Below are 20,243 nucleotides of genomic sequence, written 5' to 3' on the forward strand. Positions count from 1 at the left end.
GAGTTTCATCTTTGCTTTAACTGACAAAAGACTCGTGTAGAAAATGATTTTGGGAATGAGAACAATCAAGCAACTTTAAAGGGAGGCTGTTGTGACATTTGTAAAACTCGTATTTTTTGCTCCCGTAAAACTTAAACTCTCAATATTAAAAAGAAAATGGTGGCATAAAACACCAAAAACCTCATTTTAAAGGAAAAGTTGTTTAGGACATGTTTGGTGGGTATCTGCTTTCTTACTGAGAGTTTCAGAGGATCAACACCCGTTTCATGTTTGTGCTAAAACTAGCAGCCAGTTAGCTTAGCATAAAGACTGGAAACTGCCAGCCGAGGCAACAAAAAGCACCCGAGATATAATTCAATTAGTGTCCCCTTTGTGCTCAGCTAACCGGCTGCAGCTTGGTATTTAGCACCCAGGCTTGAGATCGGTATTGATCAACTTTATTCATTTTTCAAGAAAATGGTGTCCCGTCCTCACATCGGGACAGACCTTTAAAAAAAAAGAAAAAAAAAAAGGTGTTTGAGGGTTTAAGGTGGAAAGAAATGAATTATGCCAGCGACGGTCCTCACAAAGATAGCTGGACAAACGTGTGTGTGTGAGAGTTAGTCCTCCCAGGCGAAGTCGAACGGCTGGAAAGCGTCTCTGAGCAGTTTGCAGCTCTCCTCCTCTTCCTCTCGGCTCTGCTTGCACTCCTTCCAGTCGGCTCGAGTCGGGATGTTCAACAACGGCTCGCTGGCCAGCACCTCCCTGAACACACACACACACACACACACACACACACACACACACACACAGGTTTACATCACTTCAAAGATCTTAGATTTATTTTATTAAACCAAGTCTTCATTTAATTAACTTTAATATTTTCTAACTGCAGTTAAAAAAAAAGAAGAAAAAAGAAGTATTCCTGGAGTTGTGACGGTGTAAAAGTATATTTTTTTAGGGTTGTATTTTTGTTCGTTGATGTTTTAGATTTAAATCCAGGCTGTTTTACGGGGACCGCCGCTCACCTGCCGAACTGCAGAGGAAAATGTTTCTGGATGCGGTAGAAGAGTTTCTCCCCCGAGTCCAACTCCACGTAGAAGTACGGCGTCCCCGGAGGAGCGATCTGAAACGTTAACGTTCAGCGTTTAGGAACCACGGCAGCGGCTCGGTCGAGCTTCTTCCAGCGTGTGTTTGCAGGTCCTGGATGCTGCCGTGTTTCCGCCACTCGTACCTGCTTGAGGTCGGTGTGTTCGGGGATCTCCATCAGCTCCATCCGCTGCTCCTGAGCCTGCACCGTGAACGCGTCCTTGATGTCCTCCGTGGTGCAGCGGTCCAACGGCACCGGGACGACCTGAGCGACGACAGAGACCGAACACCGACCCGCCGGTGGGTCACCGGAGATGTAGAGGTAAATAAAAACTAACCGTGTTTATATTTGTTTCCGCCAAAAGGATAAGAGTCGAAATTAAGATCTGAAGAGACCGTTTTAAAACCAGTTATTATGAATTACAAAATGTAAAAACACGTTTTATTATTCTAAATATCTGTATTATATATAGATATGAAAATATCAAGCCGTGTTCGTACCTGCAGCTGCAGATGTTGGCTGCGGTAGTTCCTCTCGAACAGGACGCAGCGCTGCCCTTTGCTCTTGTAGAAGCTCCTCAGGGCCGACTTGTACTTCTCCATCTCCTCCACCACCTCCGAGCTCAGCTCCACCACCGACTGGTAGTGGCCGATGGGGAGGATGAGCACGTGTTGGGGCGTCAGGAAGCCTTTCGCCAGAGCCACGTAACACTGCGGAGAAAAAAACGTTTCTGGGTTTTTTTTATAACTCGCAGGCGAGTCGGTTGAGTTTGCGTGTTTTGTTATTTTATGGTGAAAGCTCACGTGTGATCCGATGCTGATGACCAGGTGTTTCTCCACCTGAGGACTGGCCAGACAGAACCAGCAGGGACCCGGCGGCTGAGCTGCAACACGACAAACACACAAACATTACAACTCAAAGACACCAAATCATCACATTGAGCAGTTAGAAACAAACGTTGAGTCTTATTTTGTCTGTTTTTGCTTTAAAATGCGACGATTCTGAAGCAACTTCTCTGATTTATGAGCAGATTTTTTGGGGACGTTTGTTCTGGAGGATAAAGACATTTTTAGGAACTCTTCTTCACACTGATGATAGTAATTTGTATTTCATGAATTATGACTCTAATTCACCTCTTTGCCTCTACGTTTCTTTGATTTTTTTTTCAAATCTGTGATCAGGACGCAAGAGAAGACTTTTTTTTTTGGGTAAAAGTGCCGAAATAATTCTTCCACTGAACGACTGAGTCTCTTCACGGAACGTCGGCTCTCACACCTGCATTTTATTTTGCTGTTTTTAGTATCGTTGTAATGTCGTCTTTCACTTTTCTTGGCCAGCAGGGGGCAGCATTTTCCACTTCCACTTATTGTTGGTATATGACTTTATTAGACTCTTCCCACACTTAATATTTATTGCTGTTTCTATTCATGGTCATCAGTGTTTCGCCTCGGACCTAAAATAAAATGTCCTCTCTGGCGCCCCCCCGTGGAAGCTCCCGGCAGAGTTTGATGAGTTTGGGACTCACGGTGCCGTCGCGGCTGTTTGAGCTGCCACTGGTGGTGCCGGTCTCCGTCGTGGTCGTCTCTGCCGTCCGAGGGCCTCTTCCTGTCGCGGCCCCGGGGCCCGCCCCCCTGCTGCTTGCTCAGGTCGAAGAAGAACTGATGAGCCGGCTCCTGAACAAACGAGAGAGAGTCACGTTAACCGGCTGCTGCTTTCCCGCTTCGTCCTCCGGGGACTCGAACACGCGCCGCGTACCTCGTCCTCGCCGAAGGCCGGCCGCGGCGGGTGCGTCTTGTCTTTGACGGAGCGTCTGTACGGGTTTTCCGTGACGTCCTGCGGCTGCTTCACCAGCTCCGACGGGTCCGTGGTCTTCATCGGGACGATGTTGAAGGCGTACAGGTACTGCAGACACACGCCGAACGGGAAACTCATCAGTATGTCTTCTAATAAAAACCTGATCGGTTCATCGTCTCAATCAAACTCCCGACTGGTTCTTCGTCCCTCGCGGGAAACGATGACGACGACAACAAACCTTCTTCTTGGCGGGGTTGTTGACGGTTGCCAGGGCGATGAATCGGCTGACGTGCTGAGCGTTTTCCTGGAGGATGACGTGATTCCTGGAGACGTAACACGGGTTAAATATTTTGAACCTGACGGTGTAACTGGACCTTTAAGGTCAGCAGGGCGTCCTCTCCAGTCTACCTGTATGGGAGCCTTTCGTAGTGAGCGCCCTCTAATGCGGCGAAGTGGTAACGCGGCTTCAGTTTGTCGGCGAGGTCGGCGACGCAGCCGCTTCCGCAAAACTTCGTGTTCACTTCCTGCAACGCAAGAGGAAAAAAAAGAGGTCGCATGATCTGAGGACGTTTCCAACTTCCTGTTTTACTTCAGAACGTTTATAGTTTTAGTTTGGTTACCGGGTTGTTTCCGAAGTGCCAGACTCCTCGGGGCCATTGCGACGTCAGCAGGATGTCGACGCCTCTGAACTTGGAGTTGCCGGTCAGCGGCGTCACGAGCGCCGACAGGTCCTTGGAGGTGAAGCAGTGAGCCGGCGCCGGTTCCTGCGGGGCCTCCCGCCCGCTGACGTAAGCGATCTGCAGCCCCGACACGCCCGTGAACACGCCGCGCCGACCTGGAAACGCACACACGGGTCAACAAACTTTAACGTACAAACTTAAAGCCGCCGAATCATCGTTCCGGTCTGCCGTCTCTTACCCAGATACGTGATGTTTTCCGCCAGCTCACCGCCGTCGGCGTTCGGGAATTTCTTCGCCGTCTCCTGACTCGCCGCTCCGAGGACGTAGGTGTGGATGGGCGCTGAGGAGGTGACGGAAAACAAGCAGAAAAATAAACATGCTTACTTTCAGCCGGTCGCACCACCTGCCGGTGACCACGGGGGGCGCTGTTGATATTCTAATTACAAAATTATTATAAATATGCAGCATCTTAATTGCTGTCAGGTACGTGGACTTTATTTTGCACATTTTGAAGACACATTGATGCAACAGCGCCCCCTGTGGTCACAATAGAGTAATATGATGAATTCTTTAGTGCGGTGACAAAATAAACAACAGAGAGGTAAATTAAAAGGTGAGTTAACTCAGGTGATTAAAAATGCACGATATCTTCCCTGCTTCAGGTTTATAAGCGTTTTGCTTGTTCCTGGAAGGTTTTTGTGTGTTTGTGTGTGTTTGTGTGTTTTTTCCTCCAGATGTTTTGCACCTTTCTTGGCTCCACTTTTGTACAGCTGCCACTCCGCTTCGGCCTCCGGCGTCGTCCCAAAAACTCTCCGACGCACAGAAGCAGCTGCAGGAAAAACAAAACGGGATGATCCGCATTTTAGTGACTGAGTGGAGGAAAACATCGAAAACATGACCGGAGTTGTTGAGTTTATTTTTGACTCACGTCAAACTGTCCGGTCTTCTTCTGGATGGCCTGAACTCGACCGAACAGACCATTCAGCCTGCCCTCCACATCCCCGCAGGCCAAGCTGCAAACACACACATTGTTTAATACTCTTTTCATCTTTTAAATATAATCTCACCTCTAACAATGCATGTGCGACCTTAAATGAGATCTTTTTTTTTAACGAGGTTCTGCATGGGTAACCTGAATGGGCAAACAATGTTTGTTTTTTTATTATTGTAATAAAACTAAAGCATTTTGGTGGAGTGTATGTGTAGCCGAGTTTTTCATTACCAACCACTGATATCGAATATACATCTATATCACGCCTTATTGTGTTTGTAAATGCGCAAATGACAAAAGCAAAACCTTAAATTGTCAGATTTTTGAATGAGGTTTGGTTGGTGAAGTGGCGCTTAGTAGCAGTTAAAAGTCGAACAATGCAAAATTGGAAACAACGAATGACGTGTTGTAAAAGCGGAAGGTTAAATATGAGTGAAGTGAGACTCACACTCTCACCGGCGGGTCCCCCATGTCTTCACGGATCTCCGTGACCTTTCTTTTGCTCTCAGTGTTGAAAATTTATGATTTGGATGATTTATTTTTTTGTAGCTTCGACGTAACGTCCGTCACCAAAAAACGGTCCGGAAAGCAACTGCTTCCTGCTTCCGGTCAACGAGCGCGTTCAGTTTACGTTCAAAACGCAGCCGCGTGATTTTAAAATAAAAACAAACGTTTATTCAGTGACAGCGTGTGGGTGGTGTTGTTGTATCTTCAAGCTATTATTTAAATCAAAAACAAAAATAAACAAGTTGGGTGTTCACCCGGAAACATTTTTACGTCGGACACGGGTGGTTGCCAGATTTATTAATTTATTTTTACCCGTAAATGAAAATGTTTTGGATTCGATAATTTTTTATTTTTACAACAAACAGCCCTCTTAGTACTTTTTCTTCAGAGCTTTCAACTACATCTTCATATTTGTTTGCTTGACCAACAGCCCCCTTCTCCAAAAAACCCCCCAAATATAATCAATTTACAATTATATAAAAACAAATGCTACAATTCTTAATTGATCAATTCAGAAACGACAAACTAATTATTTTAAATATTTATTGGGTTCCATCTTCTTCAATGTTTTATATAATAAATTAATTCGAGACTTTGAGAACAGTTTTACGGATAAAAGCTCAAATCTGGCAACCCCCCCCCCCCCCCCCCCCCCCGCGTCGACCCCGCTGGTACTTTACGCCTCCATCCTGGTACTTTACGTCCATCCTGGTACTTTACCTCCATCCTGGTACTTTACGTCCATCCTGGTACTTTACCTCCATCCTGGTAACTCGCAAGTCCCCGGACCAAAAACAGGAAGTAAGTAGCCAAATCAAAAGTAAAATTCAGTTTCTGTTCGGTAGTCGAAGCGCGGAGGGAGCTCGGAGCGGGAAACATAGAAATAACGCCACGGGAAACCCCCGAGGACGAAGCGAGGACACCGTGAAAGACGCCGCAAGCTTCAGCCTCGCTGACTAAACATGGCGCCGGAGATTTTTACGTCTTTCATTTCAGCTGGGTAGCTTGCAGCATGCTAATGGTTAGCATCGAGTCACATTGTAAAGGCAGCTTCCCTCCAAACTGCGTGACTGCTTCTGCACGTTGAGGGTTTATTTTGGTTTTGTTACATCGGTCTTAACTTGTGCATAAATCGAGCGTCCGTCTTTGCGCAGAATCTGCAGCGTTTTTTTTTTTGTTTGTTTGTTTGTTTGTGTTTAAATTTTAACGACGCACGACACCGTCCGCCAAACTCCATTCAAAAAAAGAAGGAAAAAGGACTTCTTGCGTGTTGCCGAACAATGAACTCACTTCTGATTTGAACTTTTAAGTGAAACCTTTCAAAAGTGACCCAGCCTACAATTCGGCTCGACTGTCCAACAATCACTGCATATTATTACCAAAAATAATGACCAAACTACGACCTCATTATTCACAACTTTTGTTTCCACCTGGACAAAGTGGAGGGCGACAAGCAAGCTGTTTAAGATCATTAAATATATATATTTACTGTATTCACGTATTAATGGAGATAAATTATCACCCGAGTTTACCAGTTCAATCTATCGATCAGTAAAATGTCACATATTGATTGTGGGAGTTAAGGTATCAGCTCAAACGCAGTTTTTCTTTAAATATGCCTATTTTACAAGGCAGTTTGGCGTTGATCTAAAAAATATAAAATTGTGTAGCATTTCACCAGTGCAATGTCTCCATACCAAACAGCAATGATATAACTTATAGTACTTATATAGAGTAAGTATAGTACTTATTATTTTTAAAAACAATTAGTAAAGATATTTTTTAAATAAATTCAACCATGCTGTAATCTTAAAATTGAATAAATATATTTTAAGTATCCTGCTCATTTCTATTATAAGTGCTGGTAAACAAATGTTCAACAATTTAAATTCCATCTAGTGATTAATCAATGATAAAAAAATAACGACAAGTTGCATTTAACATTTCAAAGCAGATGTTTCAGATACTTCACTTGCCAGTTGTGTTTCTTTTTTTTTTTTATTAAACAATTTGTATCACCTGTTGTTGTCTCTCACACACACACCTGTTCTGTCTGTCTTCAGGATGAGTTCAGCAGCAGAAGAAGACGGAGACGCCGCCGCGTTAGAAACCGTGAAGTCCGTCACGCTGACTCAGGACAGCGATGGAAGCATCATCCTGCACTGCCCCGCCAACGGTGGGTCTTTTATTTCCTTTTTAAATGTTATTAACAAAGTAAAGTCCATCAAGTCATCCAGTAAATATTCATAAGAAATCAGACGGCTGATTAAACAGGTTTTAAAGATGTTACATTTTTCCTCGGTTAAATCCCATATTGAATATTGTTAAATATGAAATGTTTATTTCTTATGAATAATTGTGTGTGTGTGTGTGTGTGTGTGTGTGTGTGTGTGTGTGTGTGTGTGTGTGTGTGTGTGTGTTTTCAGATGAGGACTCGGAGCCGCTCCAGAAGAAGCTGCGACTCTCCACAGAAGAATCGGAAGAGTTTTCCGTCGTCACGTTACCCAGTGAGACGTCTTTTGTGTTTTTTAAATCGCCGACTTCGTCACCTCAGTTTGTTGTAACGTAAGAGGTTTTTTTTTGGTTTTTTTTTTCGTCCTCAGTGTCGGAGAACGACGAGAGCTTCGAGGTGACAATGACGGCGACGGCGGACGGCGATCTCTCTGAGGAGGGCGTGGCTCAGATTCAGGTCAGAGTGAAGCTCCGCCCTCCTAAAGTTTATTTTTTAATTTTTTTTTAATTTTTTTTTGCGGTTGTTTTTTTGCGGAATCTTAAAACGATGTCGTTTTGTTGTTTTAAGATTTTGCACGAGGACGAAGACTCTCTGTCTCCCAACCAGAAGACGGACGTGACCCCCGTCAGTCAGGCCTGGTTCACCACCAAAGAGGACAAAGACACGCTGGCTAACAAAGGTACCGAACCGCCGCCGGAGACAAGTTCACTTAATGCTCATTTAAAGGGAAGTACAACAAAATCAGATCAATATTTACCTTTAACACTGAAGTATTCTCCTCCGTACTGTGAGGTATTTAACTGGTTTCAGACTGGTTCCAAACTGGTTTCAGACTGGTTTTTAACTGGGGTTTTTTTATAACTAGTTTCAGACTTGGTCTTGGACTGGTTTTGAACCTGTTCAAGATTTGTTTTAGACTTAAATTTGGACTTGATTTTTTTTAGACTATTTTCAGACTGGCTTTAAACTGGTTTCAGACCGGTTTTAAACTGGTTTCAGACTTTTTTTTTAACTGGTTTCAGACTGGTTTTAAATTGGTTTTTAACTGGTTTCAGACTGTTTTTTAACTGGTTTCAGACTGGTTTTAAACTGGTTTCAAACTGTTTTTTAACTGGTTTCAGACTGTTTTTTAACTGGTTTTCAGACTGGTTTCAGACTGTTTTTTAACTGGTTTCAGACTGTTTTTTAACTGGTTTCAGACTTTTTTTTTAACTGGTTTCAGACTGGCTTTAAACTGGTTTCAGACTGTTTTTTAACTGGTTTCAGACTGTTTTTTAACTGGTTTCAGACTGTTTTTTTTTAACTGGTTTCAGACTGGCTTTAAACTGGTTTCAGACTGTTTTTTAACTGGTTTCAGACTGGTTTTTTTTAACCGGTTTCAGACTGGCTTTAAACTGGTTTCAGACTGTTTTTTAACTGGTTTCAGACTTTTTTTTTAACTGGTTTCAGACTTTTTTTAAACTGGTTTCAGACTTTTTTTTAACTGGTTTCAGACTGGTTTTAAACTGGTTTCAGACTGGTTTTTAACTGGTTTCAGTCCGGTTTTAAACTGGTTTCAGACTGTTTTTTAACTGGTTTCAGACTGGTTTTAAACTGGTTTCAGACTGTTTTTTAACTGGTTTCAGTCCGGTTTTAAACTGGTTTCAGACTGTTTTTTAACTGGTTTCAGACTGGTTTTAGAAGTTTTCAAGGTGTTTCATTTAAAGTGCTCTACAGAGTAGATTTACTTCCTCTGAGATCTTTCAGCGCCTGTGAAGCTGTTTTATTGATGTTTAGTTCTTCTTCAGGTCACAAGTGGAAACAGGGCATGTGGTCCAAAGAGGAGATCGACCTCCTGATGAGCAACATCGACCGATACGTGAAGGTACGTCACTTCCTGTCGCCAGCGTCTCTCTCTTGTTTAGTTTTTTCCTGCGTCTGGAGACGTTTTTAACCGTGCGACTCGTCGTCAGGGCCGCGGCATCGACAACCCGGCCGAGATCATCTTCGAGATGTCCAAAGAAGAGCGGAAGGACTTCTACCGCTCGGTGGCGTTGGGCCTGAACCGCCCGCTGTTCGCCGTCTACAGGCGAGTCCTCCGAATGTACGACAACCGCAACCACGTCGGCAAGTGAGTAAAAAACAAAGAAGAAAAAGGCGGGAAAACACTTTATCATTTATTATTATTAGTTTCAGAAGTAATTTTTTTTTTTCTTTCTTCAGGTACACACCGGATGAGATAGAAAAGCTAAAAGCGTGAGTAGTGTTAAAAAAAAAAAATCACGTTATAGCTCGTTTGAATAAGAAAAAAAAATGCTGACTCGTGATATTTGCGTTCAAGGTTGCGGGAGAAACACGGGAACGACTGGGCGACCATTGGAGCCGCTCTGGGGCGCAGCGCCTCGTCCGTCAAGGACCGCTGCCGGCTGATGAAGGACACGTGTAACACGGGTACAGAGACGGAAGAACACGTATGATCGTTTAATCACGTCGATGAATTCTCTGTAAACTCCCGTCGGCGCTGATTATTTTTGTATTTTTGTTTATAAACCAGGTAAGTGGACCGAGGAGGAGGAGCGACGGCTCGCCGAGGTCGTGTACGAGATGGCGGGCGTGTCGCCGGGCTCGGCGGTGACGGGCGGCGTCTCCTGGGCGACGGTCGCCGACCAGGTCCGCACGCGCTCAGAGAAGCAGTGTCGGTCCAAGTGGCTGAACTACCTGAACTGGAAACACAGCGGAGGGACGGAGTGGACGAAGGAGGACGACCTGAACCTCATACGCAGGTGGAGTGTGTGTGTGTGTGTGTGTGTGTGTGTGTGTGTGTGTGTGTGTGTGTATATGTGTGTGTGTGTTATAAACATGTTACGTGGTGTTGCAGGATTTGGGAGCTGGACGTGGAGGATGAGAACGAGATCAAATGGGAGGACTTGGCCGGTGGGTGGAGCAGCGTCAGGTCGCCTCAGTGGCTTCGATCCAAGTGGTGGAGCATCAAGAGACAAGTAGCCAATCACAAGGAGATCCCCTTCAGCGGTACACACACACACACACACACACACACACACTTCCTTCTTATGCTTCTTCTGCTAATTTTGCTTCTTCTGTTTCTTCTTGTGTGTATATATGTGTGTGTGTGTATATATGTGTGTGTGTGTGTGTGTGTGTCCGTCCTCAGTCCTCCTGAAGGGCCTCCAGGAGCTGATGGCGTCATCGCAGTCGGCGTCCGGTCCGGGGAGCCCCTCCCCCTCCTCCTCCTCGCTGCAGATCCGACTCACCCGGTTGGATGAGAGCGGTGGAAGCCCCGCCCCTAGCTCCGTGGCCGCACTGCAGATCCCCGTCCAGATCCCGCTGCAGATCACTCACCTGGGTGAGACTCGCAAAAATGACCAAAAAGAGACAAAAAAAAAAAAAAGTGTCATAAATATCTACAAAGAGTCTCGGAGAGTTTTAAAAGCATCCCGAGGAGAGAGAATGATGTTTGATCTGGTTTTAACGAGTCCCGTCGGCGTGTTTCAGATCCTTCAGCTGCGGCCAGCGACAGTGAAACCATCACTCTGAACACCGGAGCGCTGCAGACCTTCGAGATCCTGCCGGTCAGCAACACACACACACACACACACACACACACACACACACACACACAAATATATCATCAGTCAGGCTGATAAAACATAAACAAACGTTATTATTTACTGCATCATATAAAAGCTCTGAAAACAGGAATAATGTTGTAAATCATGTCGTATGATGTGTTTACAGTGAGATAACTTCTTTATGACCTCGGAGATGAGAAATTACTTTAAACGGACATAAAATGACCAATAATAAGACAAAATAAAGATGGAGGCACAAAACGACCACAAAGAGACTCATAACGTCCACGTCCATTCTTTTGGTTTCAGTGTCTTCACGTTGATGGAAACAGGAAGTTGTTTCCTGTAACGGAGGAAACGGATGTTTCTTCGTCCCGTCTGTAAAAATCTTTTTTCTTTTTCTTCAGTCCTTCCACCTGCAGCCCACCGGCACCCCGGGCACCTACTACCTCCAGACGACAGCCAATCAGAGCCTGCCGCTCAGCCTGGCCAATAACAGCACGGTCACCCTGACGACCGGCTCGTCGCCGTCGTCGCACGAACACATCATCCTCCACAGCCTGTCGGTCGGTTCTCCGCTTCTCACCTCTCGTTTGTTGTTGTTTGTTGTTGTGTTGTTTATCGTCACGTGTTTTCCCGCCTCAGACCGACGGCCTCTGCTCCAGCGACAGCGTCATCATCCAGACCGTCACCTCCGACCCCGCCTCCTCCGACCCCCTCGGCCAATCGCAGCTGGTCGTGGAGGCGGAGTCTCGGAGCCAGGAGGACCGGCTCAACGCCGCCGGTCTGCTGGGGGGCTCGGACGGCGGCGTCACGGAAACCCAGGAGCCAATGACGGACGGCTTTGCCGACAAGGTGTAAACACGGAACCTTCTGTTTTTTTCTTCTGCTTTTAATTTGAAAATCTCACAGCTTTCTTTAAAAAAAAAATCACAACTAATGACATTTTGTTTTTACTAGATTTTGTTTCTGTTATTTGTGGATATAAACAGGGTGGACAAAATAATAGAAACACCAGTCAGAGTTTAACATGAAGTTGCGTAACTTTTTTTTCAGGCGCTGAGTTCCCCCTCTGCTGAGGGTCCAGCGGTGCATTCTGGGATACCGTCTGGCAGCACCGTGCTGATTGTGTCTCCTCCCAACATCAGCAGCACGCTGACAGGTAACATTAGAACTGATACTTTCTGGCATCAATACTGAAATAAAATCTTTTTATTCAATATTTTGAGTAATCAAAACCCTGTTTTCTCATTTTCCTAATGATGTTTACGGTTAAAATTTTCCCAAAGGGCTGCGAACTGAATTAGAAAAGAACTTTACTCTGTAAACAACTGTTTATTTATTTCTGTTAAGCAGCTAAAGAACCACAAACCTGAACTCCTTTTCTTTCTCTGCGTCTTCAGATCCCATCCTGGAGAACCAGGACAGCTCCGACTGATCCGGACGGAGGGAACCACAGGAGGGCGCTGCTGCTTCCTGTTTCCTGTCTGCACCAACCCCGACTGTGGAACTGTGAGTTACTGACTTCCTCACCTATTTTTGGAAACCGGGAAGAGAGCACTTTTTTTTTTTTTTCAAACCGACTCTGGTGGTTTTTAATGAAGCGTTGGAAGCTTCGCTCTGAGCTGCTGGATGAAACGTGAACGCAGCGTCTCGCGGTGCCAAAGAGACTTTTTAACGGCTGGAACCGATTTCGAACTCTTTTCTTCAGAACAAAATGTGAACTGACGAACGTTCAAACAGGACTGTATTTAAAGACGTCTCCTACTGTTTGAAGCCAAAATACTCCTGGACTGGGCTGTCTCGAAAAGGGGCGGAGTCACAGACTCGAAGTCCCGCCTCCTGCAGGTTTTTCTTCAGGAAGCCCAGCAGCTGCCATCTCGGACTGTCGCTAACGGACTCTTTAGATTCAGTCTGTGAAATATAAATAATGATGGAAACACAAAGATGGAAACTCCTGAGAGTCCTTTTGTTATAGGTTCAAAATCATGATGAAAATAAATAAACTATTTAAATTAGTTTTCTTCCTTTTATTTAATTGACGACGAGGTTGTTTTCATGTTTTGGACAAACTTTCATCATCAAAAGCTCCGTTTAGATTTCGATGTGATCTTTGCCGTTCGTCCACTTTCAGACACGTTAAAAAACACGATCTGCAAAACGATGAAAAAAAAAAAAATGAAAACGATTAAATGGCCGTTTTTAAACCATTTGCTCATTTTTCCGTTTAAATCGCTTCAAATATTCCGAATTAAACTTTATGCGGTTTTTTTTTTCTTTTCTCGGTCACCCGGCTGAAAAACAACAAAAGTGACGAGTCAGTCTGGGTACACAATTATTTATTCCATAAAGTATTAAAAAAAAAAAAAGAAAACACGTGGCTTTGACAATCCTAATGTCGTGGCGAGGTCGGTGGTTTTCTTGTGGAAGTTTCTTGACTTTATTGACTCTTGTTTACTTTGGCGCTCCGCTGCAGGTCGTCCGTAAACAAACATACGAAACAAAGCAAAATAACGCGGTTTAAAGCTGCGACTCGCAAGATCATCGTCAACGAAAAAATAACAGTCATCACGTCACGTTATCGAGTCCTGTGTGGATCTTAAATTTGATATCTTATTCAGCTCCGTTGTTGTTGCTGAAAATATTCCCCAAAGAAAAAGGAAATAACTGAAACAAGTGACAGACTCGTTTTGGACGGACTAGATTTGTTGACAGTTTAAATCCAGAATAAAAAGTTTTCCTTCATATCTGACTGCTAAAGTTTGATTTGGGCCTCTTCGTTTTTTTTTCTCATTTGGTAAAACGAATCGGATTATGTAAGTTTTTTTGTGTTTTTTTTGGGACCGAAAGTCGTCGTCTGTAATTTGGTCAATTTTTGGTATTTAATGTCGCTGCTATGCCAACAAAAAAAAAAACGGCGCCCCCTTCAGGTTCACGAAGGAAAAACGCAGTGCAACCGAATCACAGAAGAACCCGACAGGCGACATGTTTGTCTGCTGGAAACTCGTCTCTTCACCGACCGTGGTTTTTTTTCCAGGTCGCGGTGAAACGTCTGAGTCGGCAAAACAAAGTGACTTTTCTTAAAGCTACCGGCAGCAGTGCAAACTTTAAATGGCAGACAAGATTTATGCAGTAAAAGCTACAAGAAAAGCCTTCATTCATTTTCATTGGTGCTACAGCTGGCCTGAGTGTGTGTGCGAGTGCCTGTGTGTGTGTGTATGTGTGAGTGTGTGTGCGCGCGAGTGCCTGTGTGTGTGTGTGTGGCTTAGATGTCAGTTCAGCCACGCTTAGTGCAAGAATTGGCAGTCGAGTGTAATTCGGCATTTAAATCTAATTAAAAAAAATCCTCTTAGCGCTACGTGATCGGAAAATGAATTAAATCCAAGCGCGGTGATCAGACGAGCTGCAGGAGCAGAAAGAACTTGGTTCACCTGCTGTCGCTGCCGGCTAGTTTTGTGCTACAGTCTAACAGGACTGAAGGAGGCTCCGCCCCCTTCTGCTTCGTTTACAAGCTGAGAACTTCCCATCGTGTTTAAAAGGAAAAATCTGCCCCGTTTTAAGAAAACAGCTGATTTACATACAGGATGATGACATTTCCTGACATTTAGAGGCCCCCCCTGAATGCACCGTTACTGTCGTTACCTCGTGAAAGAAGCCGAATTATCGCTTAACACCCCGTGCTAGCATTGAACCCACGAATCCACCGACAAATATCACAAGATTCATTTTATAAGCGAAGAAAACGTAAATTGTGAAATTTCTCAGGCAACTTCTGGAACGTCGTTCTCTTCCGATTTTTTTTTTTTTTTTTTTACAAAAATTGACGGATGAAATCTTTTTACGTTTCATGCCGCGATGTTAAAACGTAACATGACATGAATACGTATTTATTTTCAAAATTTGCGTCCTCAGCTCTCCGGCGCCCCCCGGTGGCAGCTGTCAATTTTGAGTCCCCGAGACGCTTAATTGGAGTTTCAGAGGAGCCAAACTTACAACTATATTCCTGGGGCAGATTTTTCCTTTTAATTGTTGCGTCATTAATCCGCCGTCCACATCTCCTCGGTGCCGGAGGATCGGATACGACCTCACGATGCCGTGCAGGTAAAACACACCTGGACAGTTCGTCTCCGGAGAGTTGCGGCCTCTTTGTCGGTCTGTTGTGATTCCTTTAACGCGGTTTGAGTTTGTTTTTTTTGCATAATTCAGCACCGTAACGTCCCGTCAGTCTTCGTCCCTCCTGGAAATTACAAAGTTTTTTTTTTTTTTGGTCGTGTGATCCGTCTCGTCTCTCCTTCCACCCGTGTGTCTGTCCGTCCGTCAAGGCCATGTCTTCCCTTCTTCTTCCTTCTTCCTCCTCCTCCTCCTCCTCGTCTTTACCTGACGTCGTGGAAGTAGAGGTTGGCACATAGACACAGCAGCACGATGGACGCCAGCATGTAGTAGATGAGATTCCTGAATTTGGGCTCCAGATCGCCCTGCCGGTACCAGAATATCTGGAACACAATAAAAAAATAATTAAAAAAAAGGATTCAGACAAATGGGCGATTTCACACCCGTAACCATGGTAACTGTACACATGATTTTTTTTACAAAACGAGAACAAAAAGATTCTGAATGAGTCTATCAGAGATTCAAAGATCGATCCGTGTGTGTGTGTGTGTGTGTGTGTGTGTGTGTGTGTGTGTGTGTGTGTGTGTGTGTGTGTGTGTGTGTGTGTGCGTGTGTGTGTGTGTGTGTGTGTGTGTGTGTGTGTGTGTGTGTGTGTGTGTGTGTGTGTGTGTTATACCAGCACTATGGTGGATCCGCAGGTGAGCAGGATGCACACGGCGAAGAAGACGTTTAGCGGCCGCGGAGGCAACGAGGGGAAAACGAAGGATCCGATCACGGTCACCTGCAAAAAAAAAAAAAACAATCCTGAAAATCTTTTTTAAGTTTAGAGAATAATAATAAATACAAATAATTTTTTTCCCAGACCAAGATATTTTTAAACGAAACATTTAGACGCAGCTGTTTCTCTGATTTCATTCCTTTTTAACGCCAACCGGCCGGCGCTCTGAAACTATAACTAAGGAATCATAAAACGAATTATTAAAGGGCTTCTTTATGTGCTCGGCATTACGCGCTTTTAAAATAAGACGCGTAAACACAACGTTTAAAACTGATCGCTGCCGATTACTGGAAACCATAAAAAAGGACTTGAAAGAAGGAAACTTGAAGCAGCTCGTCGAATTCATTTTCTGAAGTCGAAGCTCTGACATACGTGAAGATATGAAAACAGGACGCGGCGTCCTGCAGCCGAACACGATGGTTCTGGATCAGATTCCTTTCACGTGAATTACTTCGGACAAAATCGAAAAAACGTGTTCTGCGGTTATTTTTTTTTTTTTAAATCTTTCTACGATTTATTGGTGGATTTATGGATTTATGTCCAGAGGCCGTCGAGAGATAACGAGGTCGTCTGTTTTGTAGACGTCACGCCGAGTTTAAATGATGTTTATCACTTCTGTGAGAAGTCAGAACTCTTATTTTCTCTCTCCGAATGATACGAGATGTTTTTAAACTTAAAAAAAAAAAAAAAAACTTTAAACTTTGTTTGTTGGTTTTTATTTCCGTTTGAAATTGAAATGAACGGCGACAGAAACCTTCTCGTGTACTTACGAGAAGCACCAGCGACGTGAATCCCCCGACGACCATGTTGATGATTCGATCCTGCGAGAGAAAGAAAAGTTTAATACGACACTTCGTACAAAATCAACGTAAACCAGAATAAAACTCAAATGATCCCACAGCGATTTATACAGTTAGTTTGGATATTTGTAACATCATTTATGTGCAAAACTGCTCATCGGTCTGGAACGATTAGTTCAAGGACCGTCGGAAATTTGTAAACCAGACGATAATTTCCATTTTGACAGTTTCTGGCTGAGAAATCAGTGAAAGTTAAGATTTTGTTGTTGTTTTCAAAGAAAACATTGCAATTATTAATTTATATAATTTGAGGCTGAAAAACTAAAGAAAAAAAAAGGGCGCAAGACTTAAAGTTTTTTTTTTCTTGTTTTCATTTTAGCTGTAAAAATAGTCTAATAAATAATCAATAAAGACACGCGATGCGTTCACAGTCGCCCCGCGGACTTCCAGCAGGAGGTTCCCACCCGAGCCGACGTCTCCCCGAACAGAGGTCTGTTGTCCACGTCGCCGGTGCCGTACGTCCGTGTGGTGAAGTCGTCCAGGCCGCTGGTGCCGTACGTCCGCGCGGTGAAGTCGTCCACGTCGCCGGTTCCGTACGACTGCGCGTTGAAGTCGTCCACGTCGCCGGTTCCGTACGTCCGCGCGGTGAAGTCGTCCATGGCCGCCGCCCTCCGGCGGACTCGCGCCCAGCAAACGAGCGATCGGCCTCTCAGCAGCGCCGCCTCCTGGAGACTCCGGGCCGCTGCCGCCGCCGCTGCATGCCAGCCGGGCCGAACACCTTCCGGGTCGCCTCCCTCTCGCGCGGCCGATCGAGGAAGCGGTCAGCGCGAGCGGACCGGTGATGTCATCGCCGGGCGGCGGGCGGGTAGGCGGCGAAACTTCACCTGCGAGACGCAAAACAAAACAAACAGCGTCAGTAAGTGAAGTCAGATTCTCGTTCTGGTTCCATTCAGTTATTTTTCTAATTCGGAGCTGAAATGTTTTTGTTTATCAATCAATGAGTTGAAGATTACAGCTGTTATGTGATTGATGGACGTTTTGACCTTTTTTTTTTTTTTTTTTTTTTTTTACCACATCTGTGTAAAATTTTTGAGAAGTTAAGAGCAAGTGAGCAACCCCCAAAAAACTTAAAGGGAAAAACGTTTGTGAAAAATGTAGTTTCTTAATATGATTGTAATATTTATTCTGCTTAAAAAACACCTGAAGCCTCATAAAAGGGGAAAAACCCTGAGTAATGCTTTTATCAAACAAAAAAACTATTCGTGTGCCGTTTCCTGTCTTTTAATAATGTGAGGAGTTGTTAAATATCTTTGTTTAATGACACTGTAAATTGAATATCTTTGAGTTTTTAACAGCTGATCAGACAAAACAAGATTTTTTTTTTTAGGGCATTTAAGAGACCAAAAAGAAAAATCCATTAACTGATAATTAAAACGACTTAGTTTCAGCCTCGAGGATGATGATGATGATGATTCAGTATGAAACAGGAAACAATGCTGATGAAACGCAGATATGACAGAACAGATTTTTATTCTTTCTTGCTTCACTTCCTTCTGTTTTCAGAAATTACAACAAAACCGCAACCGCGTCCATCTTCTTGCTGACGAAAGAGGAAGTTCAAATCACAACTAAACACTGATTCAGCTCATTTGAGGCCACGTTTCTACCTTTTTACCTCTTTTATTTTGCATTATTTTTCTGCACTTAATTGTACTCTAATTAAAACAACAATATACTTCCTGCTGACAGACATTTTCAGTGTCCTGTCTATTTGTATTTTTTATTAAGACGAAAGTAAACTCTAAAAACAAAAAGGAAAGTTTTTTTGGTTGCAAAAAAAAACACCTGCATCCTTTTTTTTTTTTTCCTGTTCAAACACCTGCAGGCGTCAGTAGATGTTTAGAAACGTTAAACTTTATGCAAACAGACAAAAAGACCTCCGCAGAGGTTTCGAGAGTCCAACTTCTTCCTTTTCTGGGTGAGAAGGCAAAAGGAAATCCAAAAAAACAAACAGAAACTCAGTGGAAAACAAGAGGCTCATTATAACGATGCATTAAACGTGGCCCAGAGCTAAATTCCTCCATGGCCTCGTGATCCACTAAGGCTTCTTAAAAAGAAACCCCACGACTTAACTGAGAAAAAAATATCTGGTTCACATCGTGAGACCTGATGGATTTTTTTTATTTATTTCCTTTTGCCTCAAACAAACACCTCCAGAGATCCCAACAATCAGCGTTGTTGTTGAGCTTCGTGATATCGGCCGGCTTTATATATATTTACAAAAATATCTGAAGTGTTGCTCAAGAAAAATTAAAAAAAACTCAATCTGACCGAGTGGATCAACTGATTAATGCGGTTTCTTTATTGGTCAGTTTAACTTTTAGTGCACAGAAGTGAAAAATAAATGTTTTGTCTGATTTAAAAAAAAAAAAAAATCATAATAATATTTGTTTACTATTGAAGATAAACCTATATTCACCTTGTTTATATTTCAGTTACAAATATCGACTAAATAAAAGACTGAAAAATGACAAATAAATTCACAATAATATAATGAATGACTTTTAAAGCCAGACGTTGTAAATAAATAATAATAAAAAATATAATTAGCACACGATGTTCACTCTGCAGTTGCTTTTTTTCCTGCGATGAGAGCAGCACAATCAATTTGACAGGAACATTAAAATCGCCCAAATTATGAATGGACTTTGGTGCGATGTAAATATTGAGTTTCCTGTTGGTGAAAGTGGGGTTTAAAAAAATATATATATATTTTTTAATTTTTCTTCAATTAATATCGACACACGAGAAGTGATCAACCTCACCTGTTCAGGTACCAAAACACTTTAAATGAACAGAAAAACGACGACTTCTGAGGGAGTAAACGGTTCACCATCTGCTTTACAGATCAAATGAATATCAACCCGTCCAGAAGAGACTCGACACGAACAACGAGCAGGCTGAAGAGCAATCAGGACATTTCACTGCACGTCTCTTCCAAGTAGCTTCGCTTTACAAATAGCTTATGAAGCTACTAATAGCTTCGGAAACACCTTTAACTTTAAAACAAGCCTGTTAGTTAACTTAGCCGGAGGGTAGCCAAGGCATGTCACCACCGGGACGACAATACGGCAACAACAACAACATATATATATCTACAAGTAGATATATGTTAGAAAATACTATTAAATCTGTCGATATAAAAGATAACGTTAAAAGCTACCGTGAGTGACGTCAGCTTTTCCCCCTTTACAAGGCCAGGCAGGCTAACGGAGCTAAGCTAACTGTCCCGCACGCGCGCGCACGCGCGCTTCGCTGCTGCTGCGCGAGGACAGTCAACATGTTTATTTTTGACAGGAACGTCCAAACAAACAGAAAAACGCGCCGCGAGGCCGCTTTACCTTTTCCGTCCCTCCTCCAGCTCCCGTGTCGACTCCGCCGGACGCATCACTCTCGGAGAAGACGAGCCAGGTCGGGTTCGGACTTAAAGGCGAACAAAGCCCGGCGGCTTCAGTTCGAGCTCTTAAAGGCGAGGTCGGCTCGCCGCGTTGAGCCGACGGATTCTGCTCCGCTTGGTTTGGGCGGGGTTCACTTTGGCGCATGCGTAAAGCAAACCAAAGTCCACCAAAAAAAAAAACAACAGGTCATTCAACAGCGGATCTGAAACATCTTTAAGATGCTCGACACCGTTTGCTGACGTACGAAACTGCAG

General features: G+C 43.8%; 3 protein-coding genes across 6 annotated transcripts; 1 reads left to right on the plus strand and 2 right to left on the minus strand.

Moving 5' to 3' along the window:
- Positions 1-145: 145 nt before the first annotated feature.
- Positions 146-5,104, minus strand: cwf19l1 (CWF19 like cell cycle control factor 1). The gene is given in 15 exon segments (XM_069687526.1): positions 146-744; positions 1,008-1,105; positions 1,214-1,333; positions 1,570-1,779; positions 1,873-1,952; positions 2,595-2,742; positions 2,825-2,971; positions 3,102-3,186; positions 3,272-3,387; positions 3,484-3,698; positions 3,782-3,883; positions 4,289-4,328; positions 4,331-4,372; positions 4,472-4,556; positions 4,983-5,104. Coding segments are annotated over 15 exon segments (1,656 nt in total). The 5' UTR covers positions 5,006-5,104; the 3' UTR covers positions 146-599.
- Positions 5,105-5,780: 676 nt separating this feature from the next.
- Positions 5,781-12,861, plus strand: dmtf1 (cyclin D binding myb-like transcription factor 1). Of its 2 annotated transcripts, none has more exons than XM_069687533.1 (17): positions 5,781-5,842; positions 7,105-7,217; positions 7,468-7,548; positions 7,645-7,730; positions 7,842-7,953; positions 9,062-9,138; positions 9,227-9,384; positions 9,477-9,509; positions 9,595-9,704; positions 9,808-10,036; positions 10,132-10,283; positions 10,426-10,617; positions 10,767-10,843; positions 11,251-11,409; positions 11,489-11,698; positions 11,900-12,005; positions 12,247-12,861. In XM_069687533.1, the coding sequence occupies exons 2-17, from the start codon at positions 7,106-7,108 to the stop codon at positions 12,279-12,281; spliced, it is 1,929 nt and encodes a 642-aa protein (XP_069543634.1). In that variant the 5' UTR covers positions 5,781-5,842; position 7,105; the 3' UTR covers positions 12,282-12,861. The 2 variants fall into 2 exon arrangements, with proteins under 2 accessions (XP_069543634.1, XP_069543633.1); XM_069687532.1 differs by lacking the exon at positions 5,781-5,842 and adding an exon at positions 5,850-6,062.
- Positions 12,862-13,165: 304 nt separating this feature from the next.
- tmem243b (transmembrane protein 243, mitochondrial b) lies at positions 13,166-19,982 on the minus strand. 3 transcript variants are annotated; one of them, XM_069687534.1, is made up of 5 exons: positions 19,933-19,982; positions 16,996-17,415; positions 16,502-16,552; positions 15,630-15,734; positions 13,166-15,336 (listed from the first exon to the last, which is right to left on the minus strand). In XM_069687534.1, exons 2-5 carry the CDS (start codon positions 17,188-17,190, stop codon positions 15,217-15,219), a joined length of 471 nt encoding a protein of 156 aa, XP_069543635.1. In that variant the 5' UTR covers positions 17,191-17,415; positions 19,933-19,982; the 3' UTR covers positions 13,166-15,216. The 3 variants fall into 3 exon arrangements, with proteins under 3 accessions (XP_069543635.1, XP_069543638.1, XP_069543637.1); XM_069687537.1 differs by lacking the exon at positions 19,933-19,982 and adding an exon at positions 19,755-19,835; XM_069687536.1 differs by lacking the exon at positions 19,933-19,982 and adding an exon at positions 19,357-19,609.
- Positions 19,983-20,243: the final 261 nt, after the last annotated feature.

The sequence above is a fragment of the Brachyistius frenatus genome, unplaced genomic scaffold, assembly GCF_029030835.1.
Source record: "Brachyistius frenatus isolate BFR_SWC_R1_liver_20210118 unplaced genomic scaffold, ASM2903083v1 Contig_471, whole genome shotgun sequence".
NCBI classification, from domain to species: Eukaryota; Metazoa; Chordata; class Actinopteri; family Embiotocidae; genus Brachyistius; species Brachyistius frenatus.

Bases quoted from the DNA above. Each gene is read 5' to 3' on its own strand.
- dmtf1 (XM_069687533.1), top strand. From the start codon at position 7,106: ATGAGTTCAGCAGCAGAAGAAGACGGAGACGCCGCCGCGTTAGAAACC. The intron at 7,218-7,467 runs GTGGGTCTTTTA...GTGTGTTTTCAG, and splicing joins CCTGCACTGCCCCGCCAACG to ATGAGGACTCGGAGCCGCTC. The intron at 7,549-7,644 runs GTGAGACGTCTT...TTTCGTCCTCAG, and splicing joins TTCCGTCGTCACGTTACCCA to TGTCGGAGAACGACGAGAGC.
- tmem243b (XM_069687534.1), bottom strand. From the start codon at position 17,190: ATGGACGACTTCACCGCGCGGACGTACGGAACCGGCGACGTGGACGAC. The intron at 15,735-16,501 runs GTAAGTACACGA...TTTTTTTTGCAG, and splicing joins TCACGTCGCTGGTGCTTCTC to GTGACCGTGATCGGATCCTT. The intron at 15,337-15,629 runs GTATAACACACA...ATTGTGTTCCAG, and splicing joins GCGGATCCACCATAGTGCTG to ATATTCTGGTACCGGCAGGG.